At 38.4% G+C, this 16,101-nt stretch overlaps 2 protein-coding genes across 3 annotated transcripts; both read left to right on the forward strand.

The window, feature by feature from the left end:
- Nucleotides 1-50: 50 nt before the first annotated feature.
- Nucleotides 51-6,086, forward strand: LOC119727482 (WD repeat-containing protein 55-like). Of its 2 annotated transcripts, none has more exons than XM_038199371.1 (8): nt 51-260; nt 1,109-1,218; nt 1,664-1,761; nt 2,482-2,642; nt 3,278-3,384; nt 3,564-3,663; nt 4,191-4,360; nt 5,149-6,086. In XM_038199371.1, exons 1-8 carry the CDS (start codon nt 111-113, stop codon nt 5,402-5,404), a joined length of 1,152 nt encoding a protein of 383 aa, XP_038055299.1. In that variant the 5' UTR covers nt 51-110; the 3' UTR covers nt 5,405-6,086. The 2 variants fall into 2 exon arrangements, with proteins under 2 accessions (XP_038055299.1, XP_038055300.1); XM_038199372.1 differs by having other exon boundaries at nt 58-260; nt 1,112-1,218.
- Nucleotides 6,087-6,920: 834 nt separating this feature from the next.
- Nucleotides 6,921-14,430, forward strand: LOC119727650 (acid ceramidase-like). Its single transcript, XM_038199634.1, has 12 exons — nt 6,921-7,103; nt 7,830-7,961; nt 8,805-8,894; nt 9,350-9,428; nt 9,796-9,870; nt 10,160-10,205; nt 10,508-10,652; nt 11,168-11,304; nt 11,419-11,550; nt 11,898-12,021; nt 12,540-12,596; nt 12,949-14,430. Exons 1-12 carry the CDS (start codon nt 7,023-7,025, stop codon nt 13,036-13,038), a joined length of 1,188 nt encoding a protein of 395 aa, XP_038055562.1. The 5' UTR covers nt 6,921-7,022; the 3' UTR covers nt 13,039-14,430.
- Nucleotides 14,431-16,101: the final 1,671 nt, after the last annotated feature.

Consider the following 16,101-nt stretch of genomic DNA (forward strand, 5'->3'; position numbering starts at 1 on the left):
GGTTTTAAATTTTATGGTCGTGAAGTCTACTGCCCTCTACTGTTTTTGATCATCGGAGTTTGGCTTTGTCTTTAATTGGGTTTGATCCGCAATCTGTCCTTACAGCAAACATGGCGACCTCCACGACGGGCAATGTGAAGGATGAAACTAGCGCAGAATTTGATAAAGCTAGCGATTTATCTGACAGTGATGACGAAGAAGAGTCAGACAGTGAAGAGGAAGAAGTGGAAGAAGAAGAAGATGCAGAATGCGACGAAACGGTAGCAACGAAGCAGAGGAATCCTATATTTGTTTTACTTTTTGACACTCACTAATCAGGGTTTTTTTGGGGGGGGGGGGGGCGGGGGAAGGGCGGGGGGGGGGACGAATCAGGGAACAATTCCAGAAAGAATTCCATACGTACGCCACTACTTTTTCCCTGCAGTGAGGTATTATTACTATATTAGCCATCAGAAAGAGAAAGCGGTAAATAAGTTCAGTAACATATCCTAAAATTAAAAAGTGAAATTTAGCAGGGAAAATATTGAAGCATTTACTAGTGAGAAAACACATAATTTTTTAGACCCATCTCATAGCACATATAGGGTTTATAAACAGGGTGTCATTAGACGTCTGTATATGGATGTCCGTATACGTCCGTATATTTCCACAATTCCATACCTGGACATCGCTTGACCCCCTGTGCAAAAACCCTATGAGACTGGTCTGAAAAGAAAGAAGTTTTCTCAGATAAAATGCTTCAATATTTTCCCTGCTAAATTTGACTCTTTAGGAAATGTTTGTTAATTGTTATCGCTTTCTGATGGAATGGCTGAGTGATAGGTCATTGCAAGGAAAAAATAGTGATGTCCATGTATTGAAGAGGACTAGTAAGTAGTAGAGGGAAAGAATGTTGCATCCTGACACCACTTCTTTCCTCATATATTATTATCTCAGTCATTGCAAAAATGTTGAAAAGACGTGAATTTCAGACTGAGAAACATTGCCAATTTTGTTAGAAACACTTTGAAAATGCACCCAACTCTGCATAGACTTAGCACACAACTAAAAAAGCATATTTGGCCAAATATTTTATTTTTGTACATGTATTTTCATTTATCAATATCAGCAGGTACCAAAACCCAAAACCATCACATGTGATGACATGGTGACAAGGCTGAGCTGTCATCCTAGTGACAAGATACTGGCAGCAGCTATGATGGATGGCACAGTCAAACTGTAAGGACTCTGACAAAAATATTTGAATATTTCCATGATTGGATTGCACAGAAAATGCATTTGCACCTTTCTGGTCGATGGCGCTGCACTATCACTGTCTTTAGTCGATCTTGCTGCCAACAGTCATTCACTTTTCATTCTCATCATTCATTCTCCTTTTTTTTTTAATGGGAATAAGGTTGAGAATTTGGACGTGTTGACTGATTGCACAATCACATTTCTGTGTGATTAAGCAATTATGCCCAACATAACTTTCCATCTTGGACAGCACATTTTGATCATACTGCATGCCCTTTGTGACCTCTAAAATAAATGTAAACCTCAAAATGGAGACTGGCATCGCCCAGAATTTAATTTGAAATCCTATCAGTTATTGCCTATTAAAGGTGACTTCTTTAAGCAAAAGAACTGCTTGGAATTATCTCAGTTTTGTTTGTTTGGACAGTTTTTCCTACTCCACTGAGACACCCAATGAAGAGATCATGTCCCTGTCTGCACACCAGAAGGCCTGCCGAGGAGTGGCATTCTCAGAAGATGGGAAAAGTAAGTGAATGCCATTGATCAGACAATCTAACAAAGACCAACATCATAAGAATTTAAATGATTAAAAATGTCCATGTGCTTTTTACTTGGAAAAGCACATATCTGATTCTATTTGGCCCTGAGCATTAGTGTGTGACAAATGAGTGTGAAGGAGATAAACCTATTTTTATAATTGGGTCTTTCTTTAAGCTAGACCTTTTGCTTGGAAAAGTGCAGGATACAGTGCATTCCCCCCCCCCAAAAAAAACCCATCTCTGATAACAAAATATCTCTGACAGCAATGGCATCCCAAGACTTAAAGTTAAATTATACAGAAATATTCACTTGCTTCATGCACAATAATGGATTTGCAGGATTTATCAACAGTCCTAGTCTTCGTTTAAGACTGGCATTGGATTTTATTCTCCCAAAACAGCCTATCCCTGACAAGCGAATTAATTCTGAGCATGCTATTACCTCAAGCGCATGCAGTAGTTTCAATACAGTGCCAAAGAGGTATGTTTGGAATTTCCTGGGTAGCGCTGTCCAAGTTCCTGCGACTAGATTTAATTCTTCTTGTTGATGACCTCTGCATCGTGGTGGCTGCTTTACCGTGCTTGACAGAGAGTGGCTGTATTAGAGGAATATATCCAAGTTCAGTCTTGAAGACTACAACATTTCTAGCAAAAGTACCCAGAAACAAGAATGGTTAAATATTCATTACAATCCTTTACCTCCTAGCTCTGTACACGATATCCAGAGACAAGTCATTAAGGGTTTTTGACGTCACCACCGGACACACATCCCAACAGTTTCTCAAGGCGCACAGCAGCCCGCTGTACTGTCTGCTAGTAGCAGATGAGAACCTTATTGCAACAGCTGATGACGATGGGCAATTTAAAGTAAGACATTGTACATTTAACAGTTGTTGACTGCTGTGATGTAAGACATGGTCTGTTCTTTGCACACAGTTTCCTCCCCCCCCCCCTTTGGTTAAAAAAAAATGTCATGTCTCACATCACAGTATTTAACTATTGTTTTGTTGTATCGTGCTAGTTAGTAATGAAAAAAGATTAAGAGTTTTCACTTATTCTGCCAGAAATTATCAGATCTAACCTTAGATAACTGTGAGCTTTTGTACAAAACATGGAATACCTGGCTGTGGGCAGTATAGTTGAATCCATCACTAGTCCATCGCAAGCCTGATCACAAGTAAATCACAAGTTCATTTGAAAACAGCTCACAAAGGTTGAACAGTTGCCACGAAGTGCCTTTTTCACAGTTGGTTTGAATAGTTTGTGATTTGACTTAGGACTGGATGACTGATGATTTACTTGTGATTGACTTGTGATAGGCTCAACTAGAGCACATTTTGTAATGTAGGATTGCAATAAATGCAAGTTGAATAGTTGAAAACCACATATTGATTGCAAAAAGGTTCTAGAATATCCACCCTAAAAGTATTCAGTTTCTTGCCTGCCAGGCTTGCCTGCCAAACAGTTGAGGCACATTCTCTTGCTCTTCGTTTTACCTACAGGTTTGGGATCTCAGGAAGAAGCATGCCATCATGGAAGTAAAGGAGAACGAAGATTACATCAGTGATATGGCCATTGATAAGGCCAAGCGCATCATAGTAGCCAGCAGGTAAATCATATATTTTGGCAAGTTGTAAACATCTTAGTAGCTAAAAAAAAGTTAGATGTCTGCATATGACCTAATCTTGAACACTTAAGCTTCCTCTAACCTCAATAACAGCTGGATAATTCTTTCCTCTACCAAAGAGGTCGGTAGTTTTACCAGCTTTGCTGTTTTTGTGTTTTCAGTGGAGATGGCACAATGTCAACTTTTAACATCCGCCGCAGGAAATTTGTAATGCAGTCGGAGAATGTCCAGAATGAAATGATGACCATTACAATAGTCAAGGTATGCTGCTTTTGTGCTGGTTTTTTTGTTAATCAGTACTCAAAATCACTACTAGAATGTTTGAATTTTGCACATTTTGTCATGAATATCCAGCTTGACAAGGTTTCTAATTTCATAGACCATTTTCTCAAAGCTCTATATTGATGGTCGAAGTAACAGCCGTTTTGTCTCGCTTGATGCAAAATGGTTCAAGCCATTTGTGGCTGATAACATGGGGCTTATTAATCAGTTTAATGGAGCTTGTTGACACAAAAGATTACTTAGCATATATTCTTGCTAAGCCAAAAACCAGCTAGCAACTACTCATAAGCAGTATAAATTTAAATAAAGTTTGGCTGGTAACTAATTTTTGCTGAGCCAATATTTTAAAGCAAATTCTTATGCTTAGAAATTCCATGAAATGTCCCCTTTGATTGTTAAGCAAGTTTTAATTTGATGCTTAGCACAGTTCTGTGGTTAGCAGATCCGAGAAATTGGCGCCAATTAGTCCCCCATTCCTCACATTTCTGTGTCTTACACGCACTCAGGATGGCAAGAAAATCATCTGTGGTGTGAGTGACGGCGCCCTCAACATGTACAACTGGAATGAGTTTGGGGATCTGAGCGACCGGTTCCCCGGGCACCCCCAGTCAGTGGATGCTTGCGTTGCGCTGACTGACAGCATAGTCTGCACGGGTAGCATGGATGGGATGATAAGGTAGAGGACAAACACTTGTCAGATTCATTTTTTGTGTGTGCATATGTTCACTTTCTTAAGTTTTGGAGCTGTCAAACCGTCTGTGGAAAGTCTACAAACACTCTTTGGACAGTCAAAATACAGTATGCAGACAGTCCACATATAGTCTGCAAACAGTCTGCAGATAGTCCACAGACAGTCTGCTGACAGTCTGTTGATAGTCTGTTGATAGTCTGTTGATAGTCTTCCAACAGTCTGCAAATAGTCTGCAAGTAGTCCACAGACAGTCTGCTGACAGTCTGTTGATAGTCTGTTGATAGTCTGTTGATAGTCTTCCAACAGTCTGCAAATAGTCTGCAAGTAGTCCACAGACAGTCTGCTGACAGTCTGTTGATAGTCTGTTGATAGTCTTCCAACAGTCTGCAAATAGTCTGCAAGTAGTCCACAGACAGTCTGCTGACAGTCTGTTGATAGTCTGTTGATAGTCTTCCAACAGTCTGCAAATAGTCTGCAAGTAGTCCACAGACAGTCTGCTGACAGTCTGTTGATAGTCTGTTGATAGTCTTCCAACAGTCTGCAAACAGTCTGCAAATAGTCTGCAGTCAGTCTGTAGACTGTTTGCAGAAATTCTTCAGACAATCTGCAGACAGTCTGCAGACAATTCGCAGAAAGTCTGCAGACACTTTGCGGACTGCTTACAGATATCTCACAGTGTGTCTGCAGACAGCACACAGAAGGATTACAGACAGTCTAAAGATATTACATTGACCCTTTCCCAAAATAAACAATTGGTTTCTATTTGTAACCAGAGCTGTGAGTATCCTACCCAACCGGTTCCTGGGTGTGGTCGGTGACCATGACGACTTCCCAATCGAGTCTCTGGCAGTCACACCAGACAAGAATGTCCTCATCAGCTGCTCCCATGACCAGAAAATCAAATTCTGGAATGTCTCACATCTCTTGAAGAAGGAGGTGGACCCCCAGGCAAAAGCCGAACCCAAGAACAAATTCAGGCACTTTAACGCCAAGGGGAAACATGAAAATTTCTTTGCAGGATTGACATAGCACATGCTGCATAATTGTTCTTCCATTTTGTTGTGTTGTAAATTATAACATTTGATACCCCATGCCAGAACCAGGCACACCCTGCTAAATACGGATTGGGTTTTTTATTTCATTAAGTTATCTGTAAAGTTTGATGAATAAATCGCGCCCAAAAAACTATACAGGAGCCATATCTGAATAAGTGTTGTAACAGTGCAAACATTTTGCATCAGTTGAATGCCAATTTTTACTCATTTTGGGAACAACCTGGTTGTGCCACAGGCTTTTGATATTAAAACCAAATTTGTAGTCCAGTTCATCATAAATCAATCACAAATCAGATAACAATTCAATCACAAATTAGGTCACAAGTTACAGAAAATGACAAAGCAGTCCCGTTTGTCTGTGTTTACTTTATTAGCTTGTGACGTGACTTGAGATGCAATGACTTGTACTTGATTTGAGAAGAAATATGTTCTTCCTTTTTAAAGTTCATTTTTTAGTCTTGTGTCAACTTTCTTTCTTGTATAATGTCATGTATTTTTAAGTGTAATATACAATTATTCAGTGAAAACTTACTGAGATTCACCTGCATAATATGTTTGGTTTTTTTTCGTTTCAATGTTGAATCGCATTTCTTTATTAAACATTAATGTGAAAAATAACACTTTAAGTATTTATGTTATAAATTTCACTATCCTTTGCTATACACTGGGGGCTATAAGTGCTGTAATGAAGAACAAGGAATTTTGGAATTTGGCATCAGATGATTGTTTTTAATTCTTTTTTGGGAGATGTTGGAGATCAATTGCTAAATGGTGCATATTACATAAATTGTTTTTGAAGAGTTACTATTGTCCATAGTATTGCTGAGATATTTTGCAGTGCTTTTATTTTAGCTTTTTGAAAAACTGCTTTCAGTAAGTATTTGTTCAACTGTTTGTTCAACTTGTTTGTGTGCAATTCAAGATTTTAAAGGGGGGGGGGCACCTGGGGGGACAGATCTCTGCGGGGGGGGGGGGGGGGGGGGCACGTGACTCCCTTTTTAAGTTCGACCAATTTGCTGAATAAAAAAAAAATGGATATTGATTGAATTTATTCATGGCAATTAGTTTTCATTGTGTTTGCGAGTTAATGTGTCGTTTATTTTAAGTGTCCTTTTGTTTTATACATTAAGAAATAACTAAAACAATAAGTAAATATATATATTTTTTTCATAAAACTAGTTTGATATCAACTCGTGTGAATATTTTTTTCAGTCACTTGTCCATTTTACAATGTTACTATATTTTTTATGCACAAAACCACACGAACATTGGTTTCCTATCATGTGTGATTATATATGATGAACGATTTTTGAAAATGAAAAATAATAACCCAATTTTAAATGTAAATTGTTAAAAAGTTGGACTTAACAAGTCTACTGTCCCTGAACTCTCTGTCACGTGGTCCTGTCATGTGAGTTGGTTTTGATCTGGAAACTGACCCTTCAGTAAACACAGAACGTGCATTCGCGCACTGGATCCAGACTGCTGTCTTTGCAACAAGTGCACCATCAACAGTGGATGGTGTGTCAGGCATTTGTGATCAAAATTTCTCAAAAATACAATTTTACAAGTGAAAAAGAAACAAAGCGAATATGCTGGCAAGAATTTTGGCACCGCTAGGTGTCCTGGCAGTTGTTTTACTTGTGCCTTCGCTCTGTCAAGATGCTTATCCTGTGAGTATCATTTCCAACATGTTGAAAATAATGAAAATTGTGTGATTGTCATTGTGAAGTGTGGTGAAATTGCAAAATTTAGGATAGGCCTAATGTTCAATGAAACCTATCATTTTGTGTAGTATCCTAGTCTGTTTGTACAAAGGATACAGTTGACCGGTCTTAAATTAAACATAGTGTTTAAACTTTAATATCTGCCAAAGCACATATTTATTCCCATACCTTTTCGATAATAAAAATCAAAACTTTTTGGTACGGTCCATAAGTCAAAACAACTCGAGACGATTAACTGTTTGGTGTGAACATTTGATTCGTCATTTGCACTAGGGCAGGCCTATGGAATATTACACACGATCTGTAATTTGCGTGACCATCCCTCGATCTCGCAAGCATCAGCTGATTGTGCAAGCATCAGTTATTCATGCAAGCATCCTGTCATGCCTGTGATCACGCGCATATTGGTTGATATTGCACGGGTACATTTTAAAGTTAACAATTTCGGTTGATCGTGCCAGTTCCATGCTGTATGATCAGTTGATCGTAAAGGAACGGGCATGTGCAATGATCAACCAATCAACCAACCACACAACTTTGTGATTACCTTGAAGGGACATCAGATTAACTGGTGCTTTTACAAATTATAGCAGAAATGTCCTGGGTATTACAGGTAAATTTTTTAGACCTTCCACATGCATGTTTACAGAATTTAATTTCTTTTTCTTACAGTACACTGATAGAAACTGCAGGACAGATGTGCCATACCCGCCCAATGACCCCAAAGTGTCAACATTTGTCTTGAACCTTGACCTGAACCCAAAGGACAGATGGGCGCCGCTCATGAAAAACAAGACCAATGAGGTGATGAACAACATCAGATAGTGATGGCAATCAATCAACAAATAGTAAAAATCAGATAATGATGAATATTTCGTAAATTTATACAATTGTTATCTAAGTGAGTGAAGGGACAAGTACTTACAACAGGATTGAACCTTAGGGTTATTTGCCATGACACATGAGTTTGTTGACCTTAAAAATATATGAACTGTGTAAAATTTGCTCCAGACTGGAAGTGACATGGACATTGAAGATGCTTCATTAGTCCATAGTCTGTGTAAAAACATCTTCATCAAAAGGTACAAAGTACTCACAGAAACAGGGCCAGATTTGCCAGACATTTTCCTGATTTCAGGAGTTTTAAAAAATCGTTTTGAAATCTTGAATTTGTGATATTTTACTATAAAGTTCTCTGTACCTAAAGGGGTGCCTTTAGGTCAACACAAACATATACCATAGACCCTTCATTGTACATTGCTCTGGGGCCCTCTACGACGCTCAAAGACTCTGCCGATTATCCTGTGCATTTTTCATTTCTCCCCAATCTCAACCCCTGCAAAAAGTTTGAACTTCAGGGTTAAACAATTTGTTGACCTATAGAAAACAATATTGATCATGCAGTGTTTGTCCAAAACTGGAAGTGAAGTGGAAGATGCAGATGCATTAGTTCATAGTTTGTGTTTTTATAGATCATCTTCATCAAAAGGTACAAAGTGTTCACAAAATGATTTAATCTTGAGGTCAAACAGTCAGGAGTTTGTCAGAATTGGAAGTGACATGGAAGATGAATATGCCCAAATTAGACCCCACTTTGTGTAAAATTAGTGTCAAAGGAGCTAAGTTCTGTCCTTTGTTAATTTTCAGTTGAAAGCTATGATTGGTGACATCATCAATTTGGTGGGTGCCTTCTTCAAGAACAAAACCAAGATTGTCAACGATCTGGATACACTCCTGGTAAGTTAGTATATATTGTGACCATGGACCTTCGCTGACATTCCTGTCGAACAGACACGTGGCTAGGAAGCAGCTAAGCATAGAAACTATCTGCTTAGCAAACATAGGTTAATTACCAACCTGAACGTCATGCATTGTGTATACCGTTTAGTGGCTGGTTCTCGTCTGACACATACATAAATTTGCTAAACACTATTTTCTGCTGTTAAAGTAATTTAATTATTTAGTGGTCACTTTTCTCAATGTTCTGTGCTGTATACCCAGAGCATTTTCTAAATAAGGTAAAAAAAATGGTACCAAAACAATAAACATAAACAAGAGTTCTTCAAAACTCTGTACCTGATCTGAATGTTTGGATTTTCCTTTCAAAACCTAGATGAGTTTTCTTTTTTTGGTAACATAATTTTGAAGATGTCTTAGTGACTTTTTTCCCCGTTTGTGGTAATCTTCTCCAGGGTCCTCTGGTCTACACCCTTCCCCAACCTTATCAAGATGAAATGATAGGAATTTCTGATGCATCTGGAGTGCCTCTAGGTAACATTTGAAACTTATATTTGGTTATATTTTTAATGAGAGAATCTTGCAGACAGTGTAGCAGCTGTTGTATCAGATTTGAACTAAAAGTTGAAGACAGCAATACCAATGCTCCAGTGGTTCAGTCATCTGCACTAGTAAACTAGAGGTCCAGGGTTCGAGCCACACCCACACCTAATCTCATTAAAAAAAAAATGCTCACAAGCTTTTCAGACAGCACTGATTGGACTGCTGTAAAAGTACTTTGGCGAATGGCAAAGTAAAAGATTATCTATTTAACATTATTAAATTATCTATTGCAGATGCCCACTCTACACTCCATTGTACAATATTGTTGGAAAATAAGTATTTTCTTTCTTTTTCCTAGGCCAAATTGTTCTGTACAATATCTTCTACGAAGTGTTTACAGTGTGCACCTCAATTGTGGCTGAAACTCCCAATGGTAAAAACAATAACGTTTTTTCTTTAAACCATCAGACCTAGACCTATCTTATAGATCTAGATCCACATAATGTGTGGAATTTACAAACTAAGAGACAACAGTACAGACATTGTCAAAAGCTCTGTGAACAAAAGTTATCTGTGAGAAACCCTGTCATCTTTTAAATAGCTACCAGTACCATGAAGGTGTTTTTTTCAAAGTATTTTGTAGGATTGAAGGGGTACTGCCTAGTCAGCTATTATTATGCATATTAAGATATTAGCAAATCATATTAATTGTTCTCTTTTAGGAACCCTCTACCATTCTAGGAACCTAGATTTTGGACTCTTTCTGGGGTAAGTTGGTATTTTTAAATTTATAGTAATTCCATCTATTCATTTATTTATTTACTTTTATGGGGGGGGGGTGCTTAGAGTTTGGCATGAACTTTTAACACATTGCCATTGTCTACCAGGGTTTACGTGTGTGCTCACTCATGGAACTTAACTGTGTGCACTTCTTTCATTGAGCACTCAAATCATTGCATGCATGCAATGTGTCTTACATGGAGCATCATGTGTCATTCATGCACGGAGTTGATTTTCTGGTTTGGAACACTCGGTATTATCAGGGCAACGTATACAATTTGTCATTTCAGCTGGGATGTCAAGAATAAGAAGTGGGAATTGACAGAGAGGCTAAGGCCGCTCGTTGTGAACGTCGACTACCAGAAAGGCGGGAAAACAGTTGCCAAGGCTGTTCATTTTGTTGGTTATGTCGGGGTCCTCACTGGAATCAAGCCGGTAAAGACAAAATCAAATTTTACATAACAGTAGCAATTTGCACAATATTCTTTGTTAAACTGAAAATCTGGAACTTGCAGTGGAACTTTTTCTGTTGTACTGCGGAGATGGATATTTCAGGGTTTGGCTTTCTCAGATGTTATAGAATACTAAATGTGAGAAATATTGAGAAATATTCAAAAAGCTTGCTCGGGTGTGACTCGAACCCACAACTTACCTCCGTTTACTAGTGCAGATGTCTCACCACTTGACCACCAAGCTTGGCAGAGTCAGAGTGCCAGTTTGAATCTAATATATTCTTTTGCACTACGGAGATGTCAAGTTTAAATGTTGGTTTCGTTTTACACTTCACCAAAGTAGATTGTGAACTTTTGTCAAAAAAGTACACAGAGTACGCAATGCTTGTCTGCTCTAGCACTATTAGCGTATAATGGTTGTCATAAGCACAGAGCCATGACATTGGCCCATTTTATCCCTGAAGGTTATCAGAACAATTGTTTGTATTCTTTCTGAAGGGTGTGATTACCATGACAATGAATGAACGCTACAACATCGACGGTGGATTTGTGGGCATTTTTGAGTGGATTCTGGGTCAAAGGTCAGAGCAGTGGATGGGGTTCTTCATGAGGGACACACTGGTGGAAGCTACTGAGTAAGTGAATGTGATTATTTCACTTCGCCCTTCACCAACATAAGTTTGTAACATTGTTATTAAATGTAGCCTCAGTTGAAAAAAATAACCTATGTATTGCTTTTCCAATTTCAGTTATGCAAGTACCAAAACCAAAGTAATAAATGCTAAAATCATGTCTCCGGGGTACATCATATTGGGCGGCAACAAAAGTGGTGAGGGCGCTATCATCGTCACTGACAGAGAGAAGCCGGCTTATGTTGAAGAGTAAGTATTACATATTTATAATGCTGTGTTATGCATGGAATTGTGTACACCTGAGGCACTGGCGGCTCCAGGGGAGGGGACAACGGGGTCATGACCCAGCCCCCCCCCCTCTCAAAAAAGTGTCATTTCCCTTTTTGTTAATAATAAAAAAACAGAAGAGGAGTGAGGTTGACTGCTTTTTAAGCAATGCCTACCCCTTTCCTTTCCCTTTGCTCAGTGTCAGATGAAGTCCAGTACCCCTCTCCCCCCCCCCCCTTCATTCCCAAAAAAAATTAAATAAAAATTGATTGTGTATCTGATGCTGACCTGAGGGACATTTGTGCATTTATCCTTATTGTGTTTTTTAGGCTGGATCCAAAGAAAGGCAAGTGGTTCGTGCTTCAGACCAACTATGACCCAGTGGATAAGCCACCTTTCTTTGACGACCGACGTACATCAGGTGTCAGGTGCATGACCAACACCACTCAGAAGGTATCTTTGTCCAAACCAAATGATGGAAGTTGGCTCATCTTAATTTCCACTGGTGAAAAAAAGCTCATCTGGGCATTGATGCATTGATGCGTTGGTCGGTTACTGACTGACTGATAAGCAGGCCCTTCACGTCTTTTTGTAACTGTTTCTTTCAAAAGAATATGAAATTTACCATTGATTAAACAAACAAACAATCAACTTTGGACATTCTGTGCATAATGTGGTACTTGTTAACGGTTTTGCGCAAGTGCTTCAGAGCATTTTACAATCTTTTCCCTTCTTCAATTTTATGAAGCAATTTGAGATCGGCATAATCGGTTTTGTAATTTTTTGGGAATCCATTTATACTTTATGGCAGAGAGAGGTGATTACAGTAAAGGGTTTTGTTCAAGAACACAAGCTGCATGATCAGGGTTTAACTCTTACATGTATTGCTGCACACTAGTCGGAAGCATTCGCAGTATGGCACTCTGAACTGGAAACAATTGAATGACATTTGTGTACTTTTTTCCTTTCAGGCTGTTGGGTTTGGGCCGTTATACAATGTTCTGTCTACCAAGCCAAATCTCAACCTGGTGAGCGACTCTATTTCTATCATTTTTTATACAAGTGTACAAAGTCAAACATTAATCATAAACTATTAAACACATTAAGAGACAACAATAATCCTGTGACTTGGAGAATTAAGTAGTATCTCAAAATGTGGAAAGTTTCCAGTTTCTATTTATCAAATAGACCACAGTTTCTATGTAGATAATGCAGCTTTTGGGAACAAGGTGAATAACCAGTAGGGAGGGGCATTGGGAGAGGAGGTTAAAAACTGTCTCCAGAAAATAGAGCTCCAGACATTGTCCTTTTCCCATTGTGTGGGCATTTATTACATCAAGGGTCATATCACCAATATTTTCCAATCTTTTCTCTCCCCAGTTAACGGCCTACACAGCCATGATGCAAGTGGACACTGGCTATCTGGACACCTTCATCCGTGAGTGCCCCCAGCCCTGCTACCCATGGTAAACAAGACTGTAATTTGAGATCTACAGGCTTCTTGTGAACTATAAAATCTTACTATCAATAACATTAATGAGTTTCACCGGCATAATTTTTACAATCACTGTATACTCGGTGCTGTCTGAGAGATTAAGAGAAAAAATTCTCAAGCTTGCTTTAGTGGTATTAGAACCCATGACCTCTTGCTTACTACTGCAGACGTCCTAACCACTCAACCAGTGAACTTGCCCGAGTCGGACTATATTTTCCACATACCTCAATAGTACAGTTTTGGATTTCTTGAACGAACTTTATTTTGTTGTTGCAAACAGAGTTTGAAACAAAGATTTCTTTTTGGTCCGTTGCAGCTTTGAAAAATTAAGTCATCAAATTAATCACAAAGGAGAATTTACAAGGTTTAATTTAATAGTAATTAAGTTGAACAAAGAAATTGACAGAAGCAGGGTTTGAACCTCTATCAACTGAGCTAGCTAGTCAGTAGCCATAAACCCCTATATGACATGTAGCCAGGGATCATTATGCTAGCAACATTAGCAATGCTGCAATCTTGGGAAATTGCAAATTGGGATCACGGTTAAGTTGACGTGCCTCTCACTTTTCAAAATTATAAAGAAACCCAGTCAATTGTGCAATTAGTATATAGATGAATAACATTTTGTTTAGCAATTATTAGCAATGATCATATGCCCTTTGTATTTCTGAATTGTTAGAACATACATTTTTCTTGTCTCTGGTAACACAAGCCTTTAGGTTTATGATGAAGTGTTGCAAACATTTGATAGAATGTTTTGTTAATTAAATGCAATTGTGTTGCCAGGTGAAATTATACACAATTTTTGCTCTGAATTTGAATGGAAAATTTTAAAAGAAATTGCAAGGATGAATTTCGTCAAATTAATTTAATTGCGGATGACAGATTCCTATAATATAGAGCATGTGATTCTTCCCTGTGAAAAAAAGCAAATCCACACCATAGTCTATACTGTCAACAACAAATTATGTAATTACATCCAAGAAGGTGAAACATAATTTGAAACTTTTAGTACTTGATAAGATGATATGATGATAAGATTGCTGATCAGTACTTCCATGCAATTTTTCTACATTTATGTGGAGTTGGATCAGCCTTTGAACCTTAATGTAGATTTCAGAAAAGTTGTTTCTGACCCACTGACCTCAATTTTATACTCTTTTTATAAAATGTGAAAATTAATTTGTAATAAATTTTGCAATAGTAGAGAGATTCCTTTTCTTTTTAATTTCATACATTGGATGTAAATTTCAACGTTGTTTTATCATATGTAATTACATTGTATTTGAAATTGTACAATATTGTTAACAAGATGTTAATTTATTTGTGATTGACAATAAAGTATATAACCATAGTTCACCACAGCACATTGTGTCTAACTCTGCAGGATTTATTTCTGTGAATCATTTTAAAAGTGGCCGATTTATTTCCAAATGCAATTTATTATATTAAATCAAAAATAAGTCTCTTTTGCTTTAAGGAGAAAGGTGTCCTCCGAATATTGGCATAGTGAAACAACTGTTGATTGTTGTAGTAATTTTGGATTATTTTGTTTACCCAAAAAATAATTCAACCTGGATTGTGTGTTCAGTGATTGATTGTGACCTACCAATACCTACAGAAGGACGCATCCAGTCAGCCGGACTGAAACTTTGCATGGTCAAATGTATACAGTCATCAATGTATCAATATACTTCCTTTTATTGAAGAATTGCAGCGACTGTGTGGCATCATTGTGGGATGTGATCCACATATTTTGTATACATTTAACACTTTGTCTTTTTATGTGGAAAATAAAGTGAATTGAATTGAATTGAATTGATCTTTTTTTAAAACTTCTCGCGGTATCAGTACCTAACAAAAAGTGGTGGCTACATTCAAAATCAAATTCTTTTTGAATTAGCTTTGATACGTCATAAAGATGCAGGACTGTAAAATGTAAGACCATTTTTTTTTAAATCAAGAAAGCTCCAGAGTTTAACTCTGGAGCTTTCTTGATTTAAAAAAAAATGGTAATATATTTGTAAACAAAAGGCGGCCGAGGTTTAGTGGCGATCGACGGTAGTTGCCTGGTCTTAATAATGTGAGAGCAATGCGGAGGCTAGGTAGGGAGGCAGAGAGCGCACAAATTCATCAATGAAAACGAAGAAGAAGAAACTACATAAATTAAATGTGTTCGCCGTCACTGGCGTATTTTACATTTGTATTTTAAATACAATTGGCATGCCGCGAGATCAGGTGATGTTATTGTGGAGTCACATGATCATCACCACGTGATCGATCTTCGACTAGGACATTTCGCGCTTTTCGTGCAGAACGTGAACGGTGTGTGTGATCCGATCCGGTACGTGCACCGCTGTCACGCCCCAACTATCGCATCGGTCCCAACTATAGTTGGGACTGTCCCAACTATAGTGCGGCAGTTGGGTCGGCCCAACTATAGTTAGGACTGGAGTTGCGCCGATACTTCATGCTTGATAGATCTTGTTGGATTAAATGTTCCGCGGCGCTGGCACCGTGTATTCGTCGTGCATGCATGCCGCAAGGCTGGCCGGTCACGTGGTACTGCCTAGTTGGATGAGTTGTCCAGCTGCTGGGTTGATTGTCCAGCAACATTTTGCAAAATTCAAAGATTGCCATGGCCGGCCAACTATAGATGGGCCCCACCCATAGCTAATGTCAAAGGTCCCAAGTAAAGTCGGACAGTATGTAACAGAGCTGTAGGGAATGTTTTATAGTCGTCGTACATCAATGTAAACTATAGTTGGGACCGCCAAATAAAAATATTGCGGTGGCCCAACTACAGATGGTCCCCACCCATAGATAATTTCATTGGTCCCTAGTAAAGTCAGATGTGTATTAGAGTTGTAGGGAATGTTTTATAATCGTACAACAATGTACACTATAGTTGGGACCGCAAAATAAAGATTGGAGTGGCCCAACTATAGATTCGCCCCATCAATAACTAATTTCAGTGGTCCCCAGTAAAGTCAGACGTGTATCAGAGCTGCTGTAGGGAACGTTTTACAGTTGTACAT

Source organism: Patiria miniata, unplaced genomic scaffold, assembly GCF_015706575.1.
Source record: "Patiria miniata isolate m_02_andy unplaced genomic scaffold, ASM1570657v1 HiC_scaffold_20, whole genome shotgun sequence".
Taxonomy (NCBI): domain Eukaryota; kingdom Metazoa; phylum Echinodermata; class Asteroidea; order Valvatida; family Asterinidae; genus Patiria; species Patiria miniata.

Bases quoted from the DNA above. Each gene is read 5' to 3' on its own strand.
- LOC119727482 (XM_038199371.1), top strand. From the start codon at position 111: ATGGCGACCTCCACGACGGGCAATGTGAAGGATGAAACTAGCGCAGAA. The intron at 2,643-3,277 runs GTAAGACATTGT...TTTTACCTACAG, and splicing joins ATGACGATGGGCAATTTAAA to GTTTGGGATCTCAGGAAGAA. The intron at 3,385-3,563 runs GTAAATCATATA...TTGTGTTTTCAG, and splicing joins CGCATCATAGTAGCCAGCAG to TGGAGATGGCACAATGTCAA.
- LOC119727650 (XM_038199634.1), top strand. From the start codon at position 7,023: ATGCTGGCAAGAATTTTGGCACCGCTAGGTGTCCTGGCAGTTGTTTTA. The intron at 7,104-7,829 runs GTGAGTATCATT...TTTTTCTTACAG, and splicing joins TCTGTCAAGATGCTTATCCT to TACACTGATAGAAACTGCAG. The intron at 11,305-11,418 runs GTAAGTGAATGT...TTCCAATTTCAG, and splicing joins ACACTGGTGGAAGCTACTGA to TTATGCAAGTACCAAAACCA.